General features: G+C 26.7%; 1 protein-coding gene across 1 annotated transcript; it reads right to left on the bottom strand.

The window, feature by feature from the left end:
• Positions 1–944: 944 nt before the first annotated feature.
• LOC135926547 (alpha-(1,6)-fucosyltransferase-like) lies at positions 945–20,765 on the bottom strand. The gene is made up of 9 exons (XM_065462465.1): positions 20,538–20,765; positions 20,428–20,495; positions 12,134–12,386; positions 11,692–11,803; positions 11,208–11,448; positions 10,216–10,504; positions 2,276–2,494; positions 1,864–2,014; positions 945–1,723 (listed from the first exon to the last, which is right to left on the bottom strand). Exons 1-9 carry the CDS (start codon positions 20,750–20,752, stop codon positions 1,382–1,384), a joined length of 1,890 nt encoding a protein of 629 aa, XP_065318537.1. The 5' UTR covers positions 20,753–20,765; the 3' UTR covers positions 945–1,381.
• Between the last annotated feature and the right edge of the window lie 750 nt (positions 20,766–21,515).

The following is a 21,515-nucleotide window of genomic DNA, read 5'->3' on the forward strand; positions in this document are numbered from 1 at the left end:
TAATTAACCCTTATTTAAAAAATTGCCTAATTAAACCATGAGATAAGAGGAAAAAAATTTATCATAAAAAAAGAAGGAATAAAGCGGTGTTAATTCTATTTATTTATTAAAATCTTATTGCAGAATTACATTATATAAAGATAAAACAATTACGGCTAACAAGTTCAATTTGAAAGCCAATTTTATGAATTAAATAATTAGAATTATATTTTTGTGGAAATAGGGGCTTTTTTCAAACAAAATAGGTACATCTCTGATCTAAACTAACAAAACATAGTGTTTAAAAAAGTGAGCCACTGATTTTGAAAGCGTCTTTTTTATAACGACTGGGCAAAGTCGGATTTGGGCATTGATTTTAAAATTATTTCGAATCTCGACAAAATTATAAATTTGTTTTCATAAATGTTTTTTTTCTGTTAATACTAATTTCAAAAAATTTTATTATCAATCAGCATTTATAATTTTGAATTTCATTAATTTTTTTTAAATCGAACTGGCCCTAATATTGACTTAAAAAAATTTAAGGAACCTAAAACTGGAATAGTTTTTTCGCTTCTTTGAATTTATATTTTTCGATTAAAAACTTTTGGCCTGATAATAGATAAAAATTCAAGCTTGGTATAGGGCCTAAAAATAAATTTTTGTCCAACATAAGTTGAATTTGCATAGATGGCTTTAAAAAGTTCTATTCGAGCAAAGCCTTTTTTTTTAACTTAAAGTAATTTTAAATGTTTTAATTTATCTTTTCTTTATTGAGCAAGAAAACACGTAAGAAAAATAATATATAAATAAATAATCTTTATTTTCATTTTTAAATCATACATAATAATATAAACGAATACATTATTTTTTTTAAAAAAACCCGAGTTATTTATTCCAAAAAATTTATCTAAAAATCACTTTTAATAATTCATAAAAATATTATATATTATGCATATTCATATTGTATTTGCAATTTAAAAATTGTCATGTACAAAATATTTGGTATCAAATTAGCCTTAATATAATAAATATTTTTTTAATCCACGTAATTGTTGCATATAAAGTATTTATTTTGTAGGATAAAACGATAGGATTCTTCAAATGCATTATGTTATGGCTATGTAGCTATTAGTGAAAATTATTTGGCGCCAAATAAGCCCAATAAATATCTAAGTAATTGCATACATTGTTTATAAAATTTCAGGGAAAAAATAAAATGTTAGTATTTAAGCTTCTAATGTATTTTGACTATTTAATTATCACGATAATAAGGCAAAAAAATAAAGATATATCAAGCTTTTAATTCCGAATCTGATTAAGCCAAACAAGATTTCAAGGACCAAAAATTACTGAACACGAATTCATAAAAATTGGGTAAGGATTATAAAATAATCATGATTTACGGTTGTTCAAAAAAATTACCAGCCACTAAAGGTATTTCTTCGAGAATATGAGAAGGGAAAAGGGCCTTACCCTTAGTTTTACCGTTTTCCAAGATTTTACCTAGCGAATACCCATTTTTTTCGTCTCCTAATAACTCCAATTTATTACCGGCTTTTAACTTCCCGTATGGGTATACTGTTTCAATTTCATTAGGTGTTATGGGTTCCTGATCTCTGAGCGCTTTGTAATATAGTCCTCGACCGCCTCCGTAGTAATAAATATCGTCTAAGGAGTAGAAATTATCGGAAACATCTGTTTTGAAGTGCGCATTGGCAAGTTCGAAGGCTAAACGGCATACCTTATGTTTAGAATAGGAAAAAAGAATAAAAAATTAAGTCTATACTATCTAGTAACAAAATTATTAATTCTCTATAAGTTTTATAGTGTTTGAAAATAAATCGTATAATTATGAAAAAAAACTAATTTAAAAGGCCATACTTGTGAAGAAAAGGTGCAAACTAGGTAATTGCAACGAGCTAAGAAATATATGTCCAAATAGACTCCTATTAATCCACCTAAGGAATAACGAGTGGCAGTATTTGCCGACTTAGCAGCTTCACGATTCCCTAGCACAATGTAATGGGGATATCTGTGATGAATCGATCATTTATTTACAAGTTAAATATTTCGATCAATAATCTTCATGCCATTAATACAAATCGAAACTTCTTTGTACCAATAATAAAGGGTCTAGATTCAAATACTGATCATATTCGCTCAAATATTATGTTTGATATTTTTTTAAAAAATCACGTGATGTATGAAAAAATTTGAATGCGGCCAAAAAATAAAAAAAATTTCTTAATATGAAAGCAGTAAAGTTATCCAATAAAAGTAATATAGGAGTAACTTTTTAGTGGCTTCATTGAGAACGTTTATATCATCGGTAGCTATATATACGCGTCGCTGTATTTTTGAAATTTGAGTGGGTGATGAAGATAATATCGAAGAGTTATAAATTCTTTTGAGATCCAAAATATCGAAATAATCATCGACATGTTTCATATATTCGGATATATCGTGGAAACTGGCTTCTGTGCCTATTTTATCTGTTCGCCTTACGTGTATTCTGCGAATATTTTAAATTGTATAATATATAAATATCCGGAAACCGGGAATAAGGCACATTTTCATTCCAGATTTTAGAACGTTCCTTGAAAAATTTTCATTTAACCAAAAAATCTTATTCATCAATCTAGCATTTAAACAATAGTCACATTTATTTTCCAGAACTATTTAGGGAAAGATTATGGAATGGAATTTCTGTTCCCGTTTCACGTCCCTATTAAGGCTTAGGTGGGCTCTTCCAAGCCAATGGAGTAAGCAGGGGGACAAATCCCCCCCCCCAAGCCAAAAAATGTAGATGCCGGATATATTTTTCAAAAATATTATTGTTTATATAAATTTATATTTGTTATTTATTCGTATCTCATATTAAATATATATTTAATTACATTTATTATCGCATTTATCAACTAAGTTATTTTATCAATTAATTTCGATTTCAAGTTTTCCGGCGTAATATTTACTTATTATTTTCAAATTTTTAGTGGCGTAATATTTATCTACCATTTTCAAATTTCTAGTCAAATAATAATTATTTCTGAAACTTCTTGTCCAACAGGGAAAAAGAAATTGCAACTTTGTCCAACGCGATAGAGTCTCTGCCATCAAGCAGTAACAGCTTTTAAGGAGTTAGAAGAGCCATTTGCTATTACTGAAATATCACAATGGCCTGAAAGAAATATTTCCTCAGAAGCAAGAAAATTATTGGATTCAATGCTTATTCCAAATTTTATTTCTCATTAGAATGTATTATTTAATTATACAACTATTTTAAGTATTACTTTTCAAAAACATGACATTGACTCGATTAAGAAGATGAGAATAAAGGAGAGCATTTTATCAGAACTCAAGGAAATTAGGACTAATGTTGATGAAGAATTTCATATTTTATATTTTATTGTTGAGTCAAAAGCAGACTATACGTGTTTAATATTTTTCTCCCTCGACTTGTAGCAAGGCAAGCTCATCGTTAAAACATTAATATAGAATTAGTAGAAGAGTGTATCTTAAATACAAATACATTTATAACCCAAATAAATGAATTTTTAATTCATTATGCAGCACTTACTAATCTGCAAATATTACTTCCACAAAAGCCTTCCCACTTTTTCAGATGGTTATAGAAAAAAAAATATTTGTTAGATTCTTATTATGAAGATGTTAAAGTATCTTATGATGCCTTACTAGCTGAATAAGATTAACTATGGTTGATATAGTCCCAAAAAATGCTATGGATGCTCTGCATTATTTCAAACACATTTTAGATTAAATTCCCAATGTATTAAAAGGGTTTATAAACTCTTCCCATTAGTAAACTATGAGAGAACATTCTCTTTTTTAAGAAGAATAACAGAGGCCTACAGAAGTATCATTTGCAGGGCACGGCATGGATTTTTTTAAAGATTTTATACGGCCCGTGGGTTTTTTTAAAAAATTTTCAGGCTCGGCCCGGCTTTTTTTAAAAAAATGTTTAGGCCCGACTCGGCTTCTTTTAAAAAATTTCAGGCCCGGCCCGGCTTTTTTTTAAATAAAATTTTCAGGCCCGGCCAGGATTTTTTAGAAATAAATTATATTTATTTTTGATTTTTATAGCTAATAATAACGATTTCAAATATACGCTGTTTTAAAAAATACAGCCCGGATTGGGTGTTTTTTTAAAATAATTCAGGCCCGGCTTGGGTGTTTTTTTAAAAAAATTTCGGGCCCGACCCGGGTAAAAAAATTAAAATACTGTCCGGCTCGGGGGCCGGGCCTGCAGGTCTCTGAAAAACATACCAAGAAGTACAACATCTGAAAGTAGATTGAAAGGTTTGGATCTTTTGAATATTCATAGGTACTTGACGACAAGCAAGGATGAGATAATTGAAAAATTAGTTCAATCACAACGAAGATTGGATTTTACATTGTAAATATATAACATACAAAATGCAATTATTCCTAAGAAACTTTTGGTGTAAAGGCTCAAAAAATTCCAATTTCTATTTTGAGTCATTTAAGTGATTCTTTACATATAATTTTTTTATAATTCACATTAATTTAAAATTTTGTATTAGAAATATATTAGTCCTAATAAATTTATGCTTGATATTTTTTAAAAAAAAATTATATTTCTTAAAAAATTTTATTATCCCCCCCCCAGACCAAATTCCTGCATACGCGCCTGTTCCAAGCCATTTTACCTAAGTCGCCTATGCGTAAATTGGTTAGCCTAAAGTAAGAATAACAAATATTATAGTGATTGAGCAAATTTAGAAATAATGAACAAATTTAATATCAAATGAAAAAATGCAGGCTCAAACGACAAAAGTCGACATTGCACACAACAATTTTATAAAGACCTCACTAAAATAAATGACGGTATCATATAAAAAATTAAAGATTCTGAATTATCTGTATAGGACGCTTAGCATGCTAGAATCGATATTATATATTTTTTTTAAAGTTTTTTTATATCTAGAATATTCAGTAGCATCATTAAATATATTTTAAACGATTTTGGTTGAGTAGTTTTATTTTACCCCTTTTTAGATAATTTTGGCATGAGTTAATTATCCTCAACATTTTCATAATTTAAAATTGGACCTTATATTAAAATATCAAATCAAAATAATTAATAGAAATGGAAATATATCTATTCAAAATTAGGATTTATTAATCCCCACATTGGATAATTTATTTACCGGAGTATTAAAGGGTTATTAATATAATGTAAAATTTAAAAATATGATTTATTTTTAAGCAAATGAGAAGCATTGTCAGTAAATAAAAAAAAACTCTTTTTAAAAAATAAATCCCCATGATGCACTTGTTCGGCATCTTCTATAACATTTAATGAGCGCTCTCCTTATTTTGAAATATCTAATATCTTTATTGCCAAAGATGATAAAATATTCATATATATTTATTTTAAATTATTTTTCAAAGATAACATATATTCTGAGTAATAATATATTTACAATTTTAAACTTTACAGAAAAATTGATCATACCTATGCTGCTAATATTTATTCCTTAACTCAAAAGGTTAAACATTATTACTTTATAAAATATAAAAAATATTTTCCAAAAACAATTGACACCCTAAATAATCTTGAAATTCGAAATTTGGAGGAGCCAGTTAGCCATGTAAGCCTTATTTATTAAAATTCCTATCTATTTTAATATTCATTATAAGATAACAATATTTATTTTATATTATATAAAATATTTTATAAGAAAAAATATCTTTCAAAAACAATAAATATTTGCCATGATCAATCATCGGTTTCAAAGAACAATTTAAACCAAAGATCATACAAGAATGATCCTATGCCAATTATCAAGATGTTCATAGATAGGCAGCCAATTTATCAGTTTTATCAAGGAAGGTCAATTAGCATGATATATAAAGTCGTATTGGGGTTCGGAATCCGTGGAGATTCGGAATCTCTTGATCTTAAATCCTTTACCGAGAGCGATTTAAAAAATTTTAAAATTCGATTTAACCGGAAATGTATTCTAGCATGGGTAGAGTACTCAAACTATAAATTTCAAACAATTTTGCCATGAACTTTAGAACTACTTCTAATTTATATTAATTTTTATATGGATTTTTCATATAAATTAAAAAATACTAAAATGTCTATCGCTGAAATTGGCTGAAATTTATATAGGTAAATACTCTACACATGCTGGAATAATTCCTGTAAAATCAGAATTTTAAAATCCAAAAATCGCCCTTAGTAAATGATTTAAAATTGAGAGATTCCAAATCCCCACGCCGAAACCCCATACGACATATATATTCAAATTAAGAAAATAAAAATGTGGGTCTCTTTTAATAGGGAAACTAGAAGAAAACAGAAGATTATCGATTTAAAGTCTATCATGAAAAAACTAAAGACTAAAAATTTGATATTTGGTGAAGGAGGGGATGGAAATTTTTTTTACAGGCATCCCTTTATAACCTTTATCAAAATTCAATTACGCAGTGGAGGCGTAAAAAATCCGTGGAAAATAAAATACACCACAACAATTTGTTGATTACCTAAAGGCATATAATTACCTAAGGGATCAATTCTGCTTACCTTCAGAGTCTACATTGAGAACTTGGAGCCAACAAATTTAAATAAGGCCAGGTTTATCTTAATAAATTTTTTTTAACTGTTAATTAACTTTATTATACTAATTAATAGATATTTAACTTTCATATAATGTCCATTTGTTATAATTTCGTTATATCGACAATTTATATCAAGGTAAGTTATAATAATAGTAAAAAAATATAATATTAGTAAATCACAATTATATAAAATCATTAATTCTTGCTATTTTTTTTAAAATTTGAATTTAGGTTTTTTTGTTGTTTCCAATAGGATTAAAAGTTTCAATCAGATTCAAAGTCCAATTATTCACCATATTAAACCTTGATTAAATATCTATTCGTCGTCATTACATTGGTACAAAAAGGAGTATCATGGATATGTCGATTTAGGAAATAGAATCAAACCATCAGAATCTCTTCCTGAGGCCAAACAAGCACTTTTTCTCAGGGCGACATGTCTTAATGGAATATGGAAAATTCCAATTGGATACTTCTTAGTTTCATATGTTACTGCAAACTTGTTTGCAAATATAGTGAATAATGCGTTACATTTACTACATAACACGGGCGCCATCTGTAAAGCTATAGTATGTGATCGTCTGTCAGTAAATAAAAATGTGCTAAGGGCATCTTACTGCGTTCCTTATTTTAGTCACCCAAGAAATTGTGATTAAAAAGTATACATATTATTGAATGTATGTCATATGATTAAGCTGCTAAGAAATATTCTCGGTAATCAAAAAATTTTAATTAATAATAATGGATCAGTAATTAAATTACAATATTTTTTATAAATAGATAGATAATAAATTGGAAATATATAACAAATCTTCATGATTTATAGGATAAGAAAGGACTACGTGCTGCTAATAAAATTCATCAATCTTATATTGACCATCATTAGCATAAAATCAAAGTACAATAAAAAATACAATACTTATCTTTTTTAAAGGTTAAACTTGCTGTTCAAGTTATGAGTAGCTCAGCGGCAAAAGGTATTCTTTTAGAGCAATAGCTAAAAATTAATGGATTTGAAAATTGTGAGAGCGCAGTTGACCTTATTCATATGATTGATCAGTAATAAGATATATTAATATTTTTAATAATATCTTCCTGAATGTTTGACTTTAAACACGCGTAACATACGTGCTAAAGGGTTTAAAACCCCACTAATTAAAATTTTTTATCATACTATGAAAATTTCTTTGAAAAGTGTCCCACAACTTTAATATCCTTAAAGTATGAAAATGGAAATTATGTTTATAAATCAAATAGAAAAGTCTGCATTATAGGTTTAATCTTATCGATGAAAAGCATTTTGGGCATTTGCATTAATCACAGGCAATTGTAAAAAAAAATATTAACACTATTATAAAAAGTGAGGGGGTAATCATTTATTAGAGCGAAAGATCCTTGGGTCAGCACAAACTCGAAAAGGACTATTTAATTAAGATACTCAATTATAAGGGGAAAGTCTTCAGGGAGTTAATCCCCTATGGTTCCCCTCCTAATGATTATGTTGAATGGATTAAGATTATTAAATATTTATATTATAATCATACATCCTGAAGAAGGTAGGGTTTATTGAAAATGGTAGGTATAGATCCTTCCATTAAACTACTAAACCTTGTAATAGATGATATAAAGCAATCAGTGATAAAATGAGCTCCACAAAGTTTTGTATATTTGGTCAGAGTGAAGTTTCTATTGATTGCCTTTATCCATTTTGATAAATAGGTTTTATAACTGAGAGGGAATTTGGAGATAAATTTAATAATAAAATATTATATATAATAAATAATATGATTAAAAACTAACATACGAAAAGTTTTTTATTATTATTAATAGATTTTGATTTTGTTGCATGATATTGCACAACAAAGGCTCATAGTCTATTTTTATAAAAGAAAAAAGAAGAATTATCATTCATAAATTATTAATACACTTTTTAGGAAAAATGAGTCGCAAATATCATCAAATAGTTCTTTTTAGAAATATATGAGAAAGAATTACTAGAAAATAACAAAGATGTAAAAATTGAAAATAATCATAAATAATGGACTATTATTAATAGATTTATTTATTAAAAATCAACTCTGGGAAAATAGTGATTTAAAGTATATCTTCAAAATGAATTCATAAAAAACCATTATTAATCCTATATATTATATATAAAAAAATATGTACTTTGTTTGTGAAAAATCTTTTTAAAATAACACATTTCCAAATAACATCAATATGGATCATTAAATTATGATAATATATATTTGTTGTTTTAATTTTAAAAAATTATATATAGTAATTTATAATATGAGAATAATTAATATATGAGTTACCAAAATAGCGGGTTCAGCTGATTTGCATTCAACCACGCTTTCAAATGCAATATTATATAGTGAGTTTAGATATTATTATATGTCATTGAAAAAAATAGAATTTATTTAAAAGAAAGAGTTGCTATAAAAAAATGTGTTGGTATATTTTACTTATTATTTGCAACTAATGTTGTTAAACGGCTAGATTTTAGCCGATTTAAAAAAACAGCCAACGCAATATTTTAGCCATTGCCTAAATCTCGTGATTTGGCTAATAGATGTCCAAACTTTTTTGCAATCTTTGAGCAAAATATTTAGGCTTGCTGAATATTTTTCAGGTTAAAATATTGAGTTAACCCTTTTTAAAGATTGGCACAAATCGAGCAGTTTAACAAAATTATTTACACCAGGCAAATGATTTTTAAAATAATTAACGAGGCAGACAGATTCTATAAACATTGCCCATATTTTAAATGAGATGAGATTTAATTTTTTGAGGGAAAAAAAAATTATCTTCATATCGGATAATGCCTCAAATAATATCATCTTGACGATGAAAAACGTAAAATATCAAAGTGTTTCCTTGTTTTGCCCATTGGTTTAAAAGTAAATAAAATTTTATACATATCAGATGGGTACTGGTCATCGACTTGGTTTTGTATGAATATAGGTTCTGATAGGTTGAAAAATAATTTGTGGATAGACACAGTACCTAATGACTCGTAATATTATGAACAATTTTCTGGCGATGCTTATCGTATCTAGTATAGTTAGGTAATGGGCAAATGCCGCTCAATCTACAAGCGAGCGCCGTAGAAAATCCGCTAACATTAAGGTTTTAATTTATATTAATTCCTTTCAAATTTAAACTTATATATTTTCTTAAAAATTCCTAGACCAAAGTGTTGCCGCGTTTTTAGCCGGTTAAAAATATAGTAATTACCCAACTATAGTGCCTAGTGTGATTATCGTGTCTTCTGAGTAAGACTATAAAGCCCTAGCCCAATTCAGGGCCCCATATGCTATTTTTTTTATTTATATAAAAAATTCATTATTGTTATAAAAATTATTTTATAGTTTTTTTTTCTTTCCATATAAAAATTATTTTATATTTTTTTTTTCTTTCTGTTTTATAAATATAATAATTTATTTTTATAAAAAAATTTTATTATAGTTTCGTAACTAACTATATTTATCTTATTTACACACCATTTTAAATATATATGCTCTTATATAAAGAGTATAAATATTAAAATTTTTCATAAAATAAATTCTAAGAATATTTGAGGGGCTTTGGTATATAAATTGATCGAAAATTACAACTCACCCAACTATTGGATGTTGAAAAGGGCTTCGATTCGATTTGCTTGGGTTAGAATCCTGATGAATAGTATCGTACAAAGCTTCAGCTATTTTCGTCAGATGAGGCGTGGGCCTAATCACGAAGGAGGCGAATTGAGCTACCCACCATACGTGGGGTCTACTGTGAAAGGTGGAGACTATTTGCGATAAGTCGGATGGAATGGAAAGGGGAAGGAATTGAGACTGTGGACTCATAATATCGATTATTGGTAAAATTATGACACGTGGTTCATCCTGTTGCGCTATTTCGTCACCTATTATTTGAAAAATAAAGCTAAAGAGTCGAAGAAAAATGAGAGTCCGATGAGGTTGTTAAAAAAAATAGATATTTAGGTTTCGATTTAAAGAATTGAATATTTTATGTTAAAAAAAGGTGAAACGACTGAAGATATGGTCATCGAGGGAATTCTGGACTTAATTAGTATTGAGGGTATGTCCTTGTTCGACTGATTTTTGATTAGACTAAACAGCTTTTGAACTTGTTTTAAGTGTTTTGTAGCATTTTTATTTTTCGTAATGTTTTACTTGTTTTTTTGAGGTTCTTTCCTCTCTTACTTTTTAAGCTATTTAGTCGAAGCTATGTAGCCGGTTAATAAGTCGAAGCTATGTAGCCGGTTAATAAGTCGAAGCTATGTAGCCGGTTAATAATTCGAAGCTATGTAGCCGGTTAATAAGTCGAACCAGGACACACCCTGAATGTTTATATATGAAATATTTCGAAATACCTATTAATTTTATTCAAAATAATGTACAATAAAAATCTTCATTGTTTTATTGTATGCTTTTTTAAAATAATATTATATCAAAAAAATAATATTAATTCATCAAAGCGTTATAAAACTTTAACCTGTTGTCTAAACACATTTTAAACGTAAAATATTAAATATTTAAATAATTAATAAAAATAAAAATATGCATTTCCAATCATATTAAATGGTATAATATTATTTTTTAAACCTCGCCATTCAACGGGTCGATCTTCCCCTTCCTCGTGGCTGGAACACGCGCTAAGCGGTAAAAACTCGTGTTCAAAACCTAAGGAATCGTATTTCCAATTTTCGCTTTTAAGTATTAGGGTACGTTTGGAAGAGAACGCGACTACAAGGCAATAGATTACGTGATGTATTTGACAACCGAACCCGCAAGACTTATCGACGTCGCAGATCAGCTTTCGGGCAGTGGTACAATTTTTGGGATTCTTTTTTTTGTTTCATGGGAGTTCATTATAAATAAAAGTCACAACACGAACGCCACGTACAAAAAAATTTATCTTTTAAAAATGACGAGACCATGTCAAACTTTGCAAAAAATCTTATGTCAGACCCTAAAGTTATAGAATAAAATAATGGAGATCATACAAAACGACAATGCTTTGAAATTTTGTGTATTTATTTTATTAATTATAATTGTTATTAGTATAAATATGCATGAATCGGCCCACCTGGTATTCTATAATTCTTTGATTAACAAGTTCGGAGAGACGAGCGTTTAACCGAGTTTTCCATAAGTCATCTGAAATATCTTTCATTAAATCGGATTGACTGAGGAGATCGCTATAATAATTTTTGCGTTATTATTTTCAAATTAATTAATTTATTTATATAATACAATCTCTAACACATCAATTAGTAGGCTGAGTATAGTGTATGCTATTTTTTTGATAAATCAAAATATATTAAAACTATTATTAATTATAGTGTGATCTCCTATTTAAAATACAAGAAAAAAAAATTTTTTGTTTAACCGTTCTGAAATTTTAAAAAAAAAATGGATATAGAGAACATAAAATCCTAAATTTAGTACATAAATATTATGCTAACCTAAATGAAATTTAAAGTGTGCCGACGATATATATATATACTTTAAAAATATCAGATAATAACTTAAGGATTTGTTTGATGAACACGTCCATGTGATTTAACTTATCGTTTAGCAAGTTGGCATTTAAAGAACCAGAATTTCCGGAGGATATTTGTTTGTTTAGACTAGATTTAAAATCGGAAAAACGGTTCGATATAAATTTGTGCAAATGGCCCAAACCGAGTTGCACTTTTCTTCGATAATGCTCGGATTTTATGTAGGGCATTTGGGATATATTGACGTATTTTGGTTTATTAACGAGGTAATCATCGATATCTAATTATAATATATATATTTTTTTTAAAAAAATATTAAAATCAATTAATCTTTCTTTCATTCTCTTCTCCCCCCCCCCCCCAAGTGTATTAGCAATATTCAAATCGAAAAAATACTTTTTAAAAAAATCTAATTAATCATATTCAAATATGGTACCCTATATTTTCAACAACGAATTAATAATATTTTTTTTAAAAAATGTAATTGATATTGATTGAATAAATTTAAATATTGGTAATTAAACCAATTGATTTATGAGCGTTATGTTAATTTATTTTCAATATAAATATAATTCAAAAAATATTTTATTTCTAAAAAATATATTACTTATTTAATTTGATCAATATTTTTATGAGAGTTAAAGTAAATGAAGGGATGACACCCATAAAGTATTCTATATCTGGTTAAATGATAAGTAAAACGCTAGCACGATGAATAGCCACAGCTTGTTGATTATAAAGGAGAATCATAAGGACATTAGATAAGTATTTATCTCACAGACCTGCAGACCCGGCCCGTCCGTATTTTAATTTTTTAGAACCGGGCCAGCAATAAAAAAATTATAGAAGTATGAAAACCCCGTTTTTTCGAGATAAAACAAACTATATTTATTTCGTTAAACAAAAAGTAATTTATTGTTTAGTATATTTTTTCCCTTTTTTTATGCCTAGTTTATTCAACGAGAGGTGCTGTTTAAATAAAATTCTTCCGTTTATTTTTAAATAAACAATTTTAATTTTAAATCGATTTTATATAATTTTTATATATATTAACTAAAGTTATCCAATAATTTAATAAAAAAATTGTCGGGTAAGTTAAGAAATTTGTAAAGTCTGCCCAGTCCGAAAGCCCGATCCAAAAAATATTAAAACGGACCTGCAATACATAAAAAATATGGGCAGGACAATAAATACATTAAAAAATCCGGGTAGAATAGGCCAGCTCGGGCACTAAAAATTTGATATATATTTTTTTTTTCAACTTCAAGCTAAGATTTGGATTAAAATACTATTTAAAAATAAATTATAATATGCTTATTTCTTTGTATTTTAAGAGCTGTCTAACTAAAACACTATACCTATAAGAATAAGTAAATTAACAAAAAATACGTTATTTATGATATGATACCATTACAAATAGGGGAGACCGGGGATAGTGTGTTCCCGGGGTAGGTATTTCCTTCTCAAATAATTTAAAAATTAATAAAGTTTAAGATTTGAAATTTAAGCCAAATATATATTATAATAAGGTGATTAAGTAGGTCCAAAATTGTTTCGGACAAAATTGCTCATGAAAAATTTTAAATGCAAATTTAAGTTTCAACATACCCAAAGTAACTTTTTTATATTTTACATTTTCACGAATAACTTTTTTTATAAAAGTTGTTCAGACTTAATATAAATACTAAATGATAAAAAAATCTCCATTTTATCATATATAAAAATATTGACAATCATTATGTTAATTTAATATTCTAAATTTAATTTTTAAATGATCCTGTGGACCTGGGGAAGGTATTAGCGGGGTGCGTCTTTTCCTTTTACATACATTCATTAAAATATTGGTTCTGATTTTGTAAAATGGTTTGAACATATATTAGAAAAACTAACAAAGAAAATAATGATAATCAAAAGGCAAGTATTCTTCAAATGCTGAAAGATAAGATACCTTTGACAGTTATAACCATGAATACGAATTTAAGTTATGGGAGGTATATTTATATATTTAAATTAGTATGTATTTAAGAAACTAAGCATTAAGAGGTATAATAAATTGTTCAAAAGGAATGAAGATTTTCAAGAGCGATATCTTCACAGATCAGTATTTTCTCCTATTCAAGAAGCTAAATTAACAGATTATTTAATTAAAGGATCAAGATTATTTTCAGGATTATGCCCTAAACAAGTATTTTAATCCTTTGTTATATCATATATCTCTGTAAAATGAATTTTTTTATAATCTTTAAATTTATACCATGGTATTTCTTTAGTTAAATAATAATAAACTTGAGAAAATTTTTTTAAAATTATTTACATTATATGTTAATGAAACATCTTTATTAATTTTAAAATACTTTAAAGTAAGAATTTAATTTATACATTAGAGTGACAAATATCTAATAAGTGCAAAATTGCACATCGTCGGTAAGATGATATTAAATTAGCAAATGTAGAGATTTAAAACGAAGAGGCAATTTGACTTAAAAAGGTCAACTCAATATTTTAGTCAGAAAAATATTGAATTTCGTTAATAGATGGTCAAATCTTTGTGACGTTTGTGAGAAAAATCTCCAGGCTTGCGTTATATTTTTCTGGATAAAATACTGAGTTAGCCATTTTAAAAAACTGGCTCAAATGGAGCGATTTTGCATCACTCATGATATGGATGTTATGAAATTTTTTTAGAGAAAAGAGGATCAAGCTTTCGAATCTTTACAGGTTAACCAAAAAAAATTTTTGTGTTCCGACAAATTAGCAAATAAAAAGGAGTTTCTCTATGGTCTGATTAACGCGGAATACAAGGAGTCCTTATGTCCAGCAACTTAAAATAAAATTATTTTTATTCATGCTAACAAATTACAAAATTGAGTTTAAATTTATAATTCGTTTTTTTTTCAGTAAAAATAAAAATATACGGATATTTCTGTAGTATGCACATCATTTTTAATTTAATTTCGCTTCTCTTAAGAAAAATTCGATTACCAATTTAAAAAATTTATGTCAGTGCGCCGATTTAAGCTGGCTATGTTAAAAGCGGCGCGTCAACGATTAGATTTATAAAACTTTCGTCTGTTGCCGATAGTTTCGTCGGGGCACAAGTTTAGATATTAAAAATGTTATGGCCAGAAAATTCTTATAAAAAATTGACCGGGCGAATTACCTAAAAATTTAACGGGCCGGTCCAGATAACTTGTAAAAAAATTCTTAATGGGCCAGGTTTTGTTTATCTCTACTATACATACTCTGAAATATAAATCGCGTAAAATAAAGTTTATGTAAAAAATGTGCCATAAAATTTAAATGTTAAAAATCCCAATAAACCCTACAACGTATATATATATATAATATACAGTAAAACCAGTCTAATTTGGGCATAGTTGGGACCAAGAATTTAGCCTAGACAGTTGCCCAATTTATTAACACTAATAGTGGGTTATAGAAATTTGATTGGAATTCAAAATTTTGGTCAAATTAGGGACGAATTATCACGAGCCTAAATTAGACAAGTTTTACTGTAAACCAAATCATATTTCCACCCTTAAAGTACATTCATTATCCCAGTTTACGATAAAATAAAATACACCAAAATTAAGAATTAAAATAATTAGTTAATTTTAAGTTATAAGAATAATTAATAAAGGTTAAAATAAAACAGTATTAAAATTGGAATAATGAGGTTAATGGGGTTGCTGTGACGTGTAACAAAATCGATAAGAAAGGAGTTTAAAATATGACAAGTAATTATTTTCACTTTTCTAAATTGCATTGTGGGGAATCGGAAAAATTTTATACAATTGGAAATCAGGTTTTAAGATTTGAAAGATTTAACATTCAATTAATAATTAATGAGTAATTAATTTTAATCGATATGAAAAATTAGGCAGCAAATTTTTAATTTTTTTTAGTTTCATTTTTAAATATATTTGAATGAATATAATATGAGGTATTGTGCTTAAATATTTATATGAGCCATTACATTGACATAAGGATTAAAGCCTACTATGCATTACCAATTAATGTTCCGGTTTCATTTATGGATTGACACTTGTTCTTAAGGTGAATAACCTTTTACCCCCACCCCCAAACAAAGCCAAAAAATATGGAACAAGGACCCAAAATGGTTATAAAATCAAAAATTGCCAATTTTTAACCAAAATAAGTGTTCGCGTTTTAGGTTTTTTATATCGATTTTTTTTTAAAAAAAAAAGATGTATATTTATATATTTTAATATAAATTTAGATTTATATGATAATTTTTTAGTTTTAAGATTTTTTTAAATCCATTTTTCTAGATAATGCCGCGTTTCTCAGATTGATAAACGATATCGGCAATTTTTAAAACTACTAAAGTTAGAAAAAAGACCCGCGAATATATGAATTTTTATCGCCATAATACACATAAATTCACAAGAAAGTTTGTTTGAAATTTGTAGGGTGAATACTAGTGTTGTTAAACGGCTCTGAGTCGATTTTTAAAAACGGCCAACTTAATATTTTAGCCAAAAAAATATTTCATAATCCTCGAAATTTCGCTAATAGATGTCTAAACCTTTAAACCATCTTTGAACAAAATCTTTAAGCCTACGTAATATTACTGAAATCAGGGATTGGATAAAAAAAAAAAAATTTTTTTCAGTTATCATTGAATCCCTTAATTTATCCGATTTTAAAAAAAGGTAAACTCACCCATGGTGAGTTGCCTACAAATGGTACAAAGGTTTGGCCATCTATTGATGTAATTTCGAGGCTTATTAGGTAATAATATTTTGCCTAAACTTAATTTAGCCGTTTCTTAAATGGTAAATTTTGGAGATGAGAAAAACGAAATACACTGAATCATTCGTAAAAAGTAGTTGCTATCAGATCTGTATCGGTTATCGGATAGGTTATTTAGTAACATCGAAAAATTTCGAATCAAGTTGAATCGGTGAAAAATTTGTGGATGGGCAAAACCCTAATAAATAACTCTGTTAATTTTTTATTTTGAATTTACTACTAAAGATTTAATATTTTAGTTAAAATAACCCTTAAAATACAAAGGAAAAAAAGGCAGTTTTCAAATAGTACTGATCAAAATATGCGTTTGAAATTTAAAAATTTTATCAAAAAATTTATGCCCCGTTAGGACTATTAAAATTTTACGAAAAATTGTCGGGCCTGGCCGGGAAATTTTTTATGTACAAATTGTCCGGTCCGTTATAATTTTTTTTAAAATGCGAACCGAGATCTCTAATACTGATTTAAAAGATTTAATCAAAATAGCAATCAAGTCCAAATCCAAAGATCATATTTTAACATAAATCTTTAAATTACATTTCCATTTATTCCAAGCGGACTCAGTTAAGTCATATTTCTCATAATCAAGCGTGTAAAGATGATATATATATATATATATTTTTGATATTTATTAAATATTTAATACACATAATGGAAAATCTAACAAATATAAAAACTTTAAAAAAAATGGAATCGATTAACTTTCTTTAAATATAATTATATAGGTTAATTTCCACCATTAATAAATTACTGTTGCTATTATAGTTTTTATTTATAATATAGCATATAATTTCGAAATCTGGAATAATATATTAATCTATTTTCACAAATATTTTTATGACAAAGTTAAACATATAGGGTCGATAATTCTATAAGTATAATTATGTTTAACTGAAAATTATCAGAGATGGTGTTATCATTTCAATTTATATTTTATTTATTATTATAAAAATAAATTTTTATTAATTTTAAACACAATTCAAAATAAATTACCAGATCAGCAATTTTTTAAAAAAATATATATGTATAAACTAAAGCTTTGTATTTTTCATCCTTTTAATTAATTTATCTTGCTTTTGTGTAAATATTATTTTCTTTTTTTTTCTTTTTTCTGACCTTTGCAAAATTTTACTTTGGCATCGTTTCAATATTATAAAATTTAAGCTTTTAAATGTTAAATAAAATATTCGTTTACACGTCATATCAGGATTACCAGGTCAAAATTTTCAAATTATAGAGAAAATTTTATTGCAGACTTTTAGTCCACAAGAGTTCAGCTTCAAAACGGGTAAGGAAATAGGGCTTTGACTCCCTTTTTTATTCAGTTTTTACTACATTCTATTCTTCTACATCGTGTTATTCCAAAACTAGTTGGGGTCTTAAAAAGGCGTCACTTCCATAGGTTAGTCTTGGTTACGTCTACATCTTGTTAGTTGGCCCGTAACTTTAAGATCGAGAAATTGTCAATTCACTTTAGTTGGTCAGTCTTTGACATAAGTTCATACCATTTCAGTCTGCTCTCCTGTATCTTTTACGACAAGGGAGTGACATCCATCTTGTCTTTTAGGTTATCATTAGTCATACGATCCAGCTTGGTATATCCTAGGCTTCGGATCATTAATATTTCGGTTACATCTCTTTTTCTCAACAGCTTACAATGCCCAAGTTTCACATCAAACAACAAGACCGGTCTGACGTGGCATATTATTTTATTATTTATAGTGTTATCAAATTTAAGGCGTTTTAAACAATCGCTCAATTTGGAAGCACTAGTAGTTATTTTTTTCAGATAATATATACTCTCCGATAATTTATATTTTCCTTTTTTTGTAATAGATTAGCATTATTTCTTTAAGAAATTTTTTGTAATCTAAAAAATGTGTTTTGCAGGACCAAATTATTATGTATTTTTTAAATGTATTTCTTTAAAAACTTAAAAATCTGCAATATTGGAAAAATGTCTTGGCTGCTTATATAAAATGTGATACTTTTTATAAGTTGGAAATTGAACTTTGAAGGTCTCTATTTAAAAGATAGTAAATATATTGATAAAATTTACTTGAATTTATAATTACAAAAGATAAAGAAAATAAATGTCATGTTATTTGTTAAAAGATATTTTATGATTATAATGATTTCTTTTAAAGCACTCTGCCAATAAAGGTGCATAATTTTGGGTGATCCTAGGGAAGGTTTTCACCAATGAATTTCAATAGAAATATGATCACATAGAATATCAAATTCATAGTGACATTACCCAAAGGCACCTTCACACGTTTTTTTAAGCATATTTTATTTTTATGTGGCTTATATGGTATCTTATATTATAAATAGTAATCTTTTTTAAATTAAAATAAAAAAGTCATTATATTTTTAAAAAAAATTTAAACTAACTTCCAATAGAAAGAGGAAGGGTTCTGGGATTTAATTTAAGGATACATTTCTATACTTTTTTTAACTAAAACACACTAGAAATGTTTATTGATAATTTTATTTTAATTTATTTTTAATATAAAAAAAAGTAAACAAATATCATTTCTAAAACAAATAATTTATTATTTAATAATGTTAAAATTTTTAAAATTGTGGGAAAATATGAGATTTATGATAGAGTTCTGTACACATTAAGGAAAAATAATTATGAAATCAAAATTCCTGCCCTGAGAATTATAGGGAAGGTAATTTTAAGAAGTTTTGGAAAAATGTCTTATCAAGTTATTTTAACCTAAAATGAATAATCCTTGACTCCAATATCTAATTCATTAAAAATCAGCTAATATAAAAATGCCTCAAGAAATCAAAATATTGTAATAGAGTACATATATGATGGATAATCTTTTTAATGTATTTTGAAATTTTTCTTATGATTAAAATATTCGGAGTTAATTAACAATATTCCTGGAAATTTTAATGGAGATTTAGAATTATGTTCCTGGTAATGTTCATAAGAATATGCCCAAAATTCCCAGGAATATGTCCAGCCTTTTATATTAGTAATCATGCCTCATTTATTATCTTTTTCTTTGTAATGTATGAAAGTTTTTTGATGAGGAAGCCATGCATAAAGGGGTTAAATTATAACATAATATTATATTATAGGCTAGTAGTATTATGAAAAAAACCATTTATAATATCTAATCAGGGAGCCATTATTTTAATTGATATATATCATGCCATATATTTATCCAAAACTCTTTTTAAATTAATTCATTTATAAAATATAAATCACAAAATATTCCATTATACTTTATAATGGTAAATAGTGATGTTAAAAGGCTCGCTAGCCATATTACAAATGTATGTAAATTCAATTGTAAAATTTATCTAGAAGGGTGGGAGAGGGGAGGGTTCAAATTAAGAAACTCTTGAAGATTTAATAAAAATAATTTAAATAAATCTATTAAATAATGATATTTATTAAATACAATTTGATTTTAATTAACAAAATATTGTTATTCATGCATATAGTTAAGTAACTATAAATAATAAAACAAATGTTAGCCTTTCTGAAACATATCAAGTTATGTTTATAATTAAGTAATTACCTAATATCGATTGTAATTTGAAATGAGTTTCTACTGGTTTATAAGATTGAAATTTTGAACGTTGATTTCTAAATTTAGAAATATCTTATTAGTTAATTTTAATAAATTACCTTAATTTTATAAATATATTGTATAGTTCAGAATTTTGTTTTTGCAATGCTTTAATTTGATTTTCAGCTAATGTCAATTCTAAGTTGTACTCCTGGAAAAATAGGTATTTTTTGGATAAGAGCAAATATATTGCACAAAGACCCCATATTAAGAGAATAGATATTATAGTGTATTTAAGTTTTCCAAGTATCATTATAGAATATTTTTTGTACATCTCATCACTACAACATTATTTTATCACAAAAAACTGAAAAACAAAAAAAAATTTGAAACATATCATCATGTTCATGATTAGGTTGCGTTTAGTCGAATCAATAACAATATGTTTACTCAATGACATTAAAAATTCTTCATAGAATCTAAAAAGAGAGAAACTAGATGTAATAAAAAATATATAATAGCTAATTAAAGAGTTTATAAACAAAGTATATAAGATATATGTAGGGATTTTAGGGATTCAATTTGACAATAATTAAGGATTTTTATTTAAGTAATAAAATAATTATTTCGGTAAAAGATAATTTTATATAAAAAAAAACATTTTAATATAATTTCAACAGTAAAATAAATTAACTTTTACAATTATCGTTACTTTATATATTTGATTTATAGCCACAAAATAATATACAAACAGATAATAATATAAAGTATTTTATATATAATATTATTACATGAATCAAATAAAATTTATAAAAATAAGAAAAAAATGTATATTACATGGGGAAAGGATGAACGTGATTCCGTATTAATATATTAAATAATAAGGGTCTTATTACATTTTAATAAATTTTGGTCGGTATTTAGCAAAGGTTGGTATTTAGAATATTTCCATAGATTCACTTGAGAATAATTGGCTGTCAGACTTATGACATTCTAGCCAATATTATTGCAGAAATCCATAGGTCTTACAAAATTCAAAACAAGGTTAAGATGATTACGGATAATGGGTCTAATTTCCTGAAGGCCTTCAGGTTTTA

Source organism: Gordionus sp. m RMFG-2023, chromosome 1 (genome assembly GCF_954871325.1).
Source record: "Gordionus sp. m RMFG-2023 chromosome 1, tfGorSpeb1-WG-v2, whole genome shotgun sequence".
Classification (NCBI taxonomy): Eukaryota; Metazoa; Nematomorpha; class Gordioida; order Chordodea; family Parachordodidae; genus Gordionus; species Gordionus sp. m RMFG-2023.

What these genes read in the sequence shown, in the direction of transcription:
- LOC135926547 (XM_065462465.1), bottom strand. Translation starts at nt 20,752, where the DNA reads ATGTACAAAAAATATTCTATAATGATACTTGGAAAACTTAAATACACT. An exon ending in AATATATTTATAAAATTAAG is followed by an intron (nt 20,496 to 20,537) that starts GTAATTTATTAA and finishes TTCTAAATTTAG; the next exon opens with AAATCAACGTTCAAAATTTC. An exon ending in TTTGCACCTTTTCTTCACAA is followed by an intron (nt 1,724 to 1,863) that starts GTATGGCCTTTT and finishes TCTAAACATAAG; the next exon opens with GTATGCCGTTTAGCCTTCGA.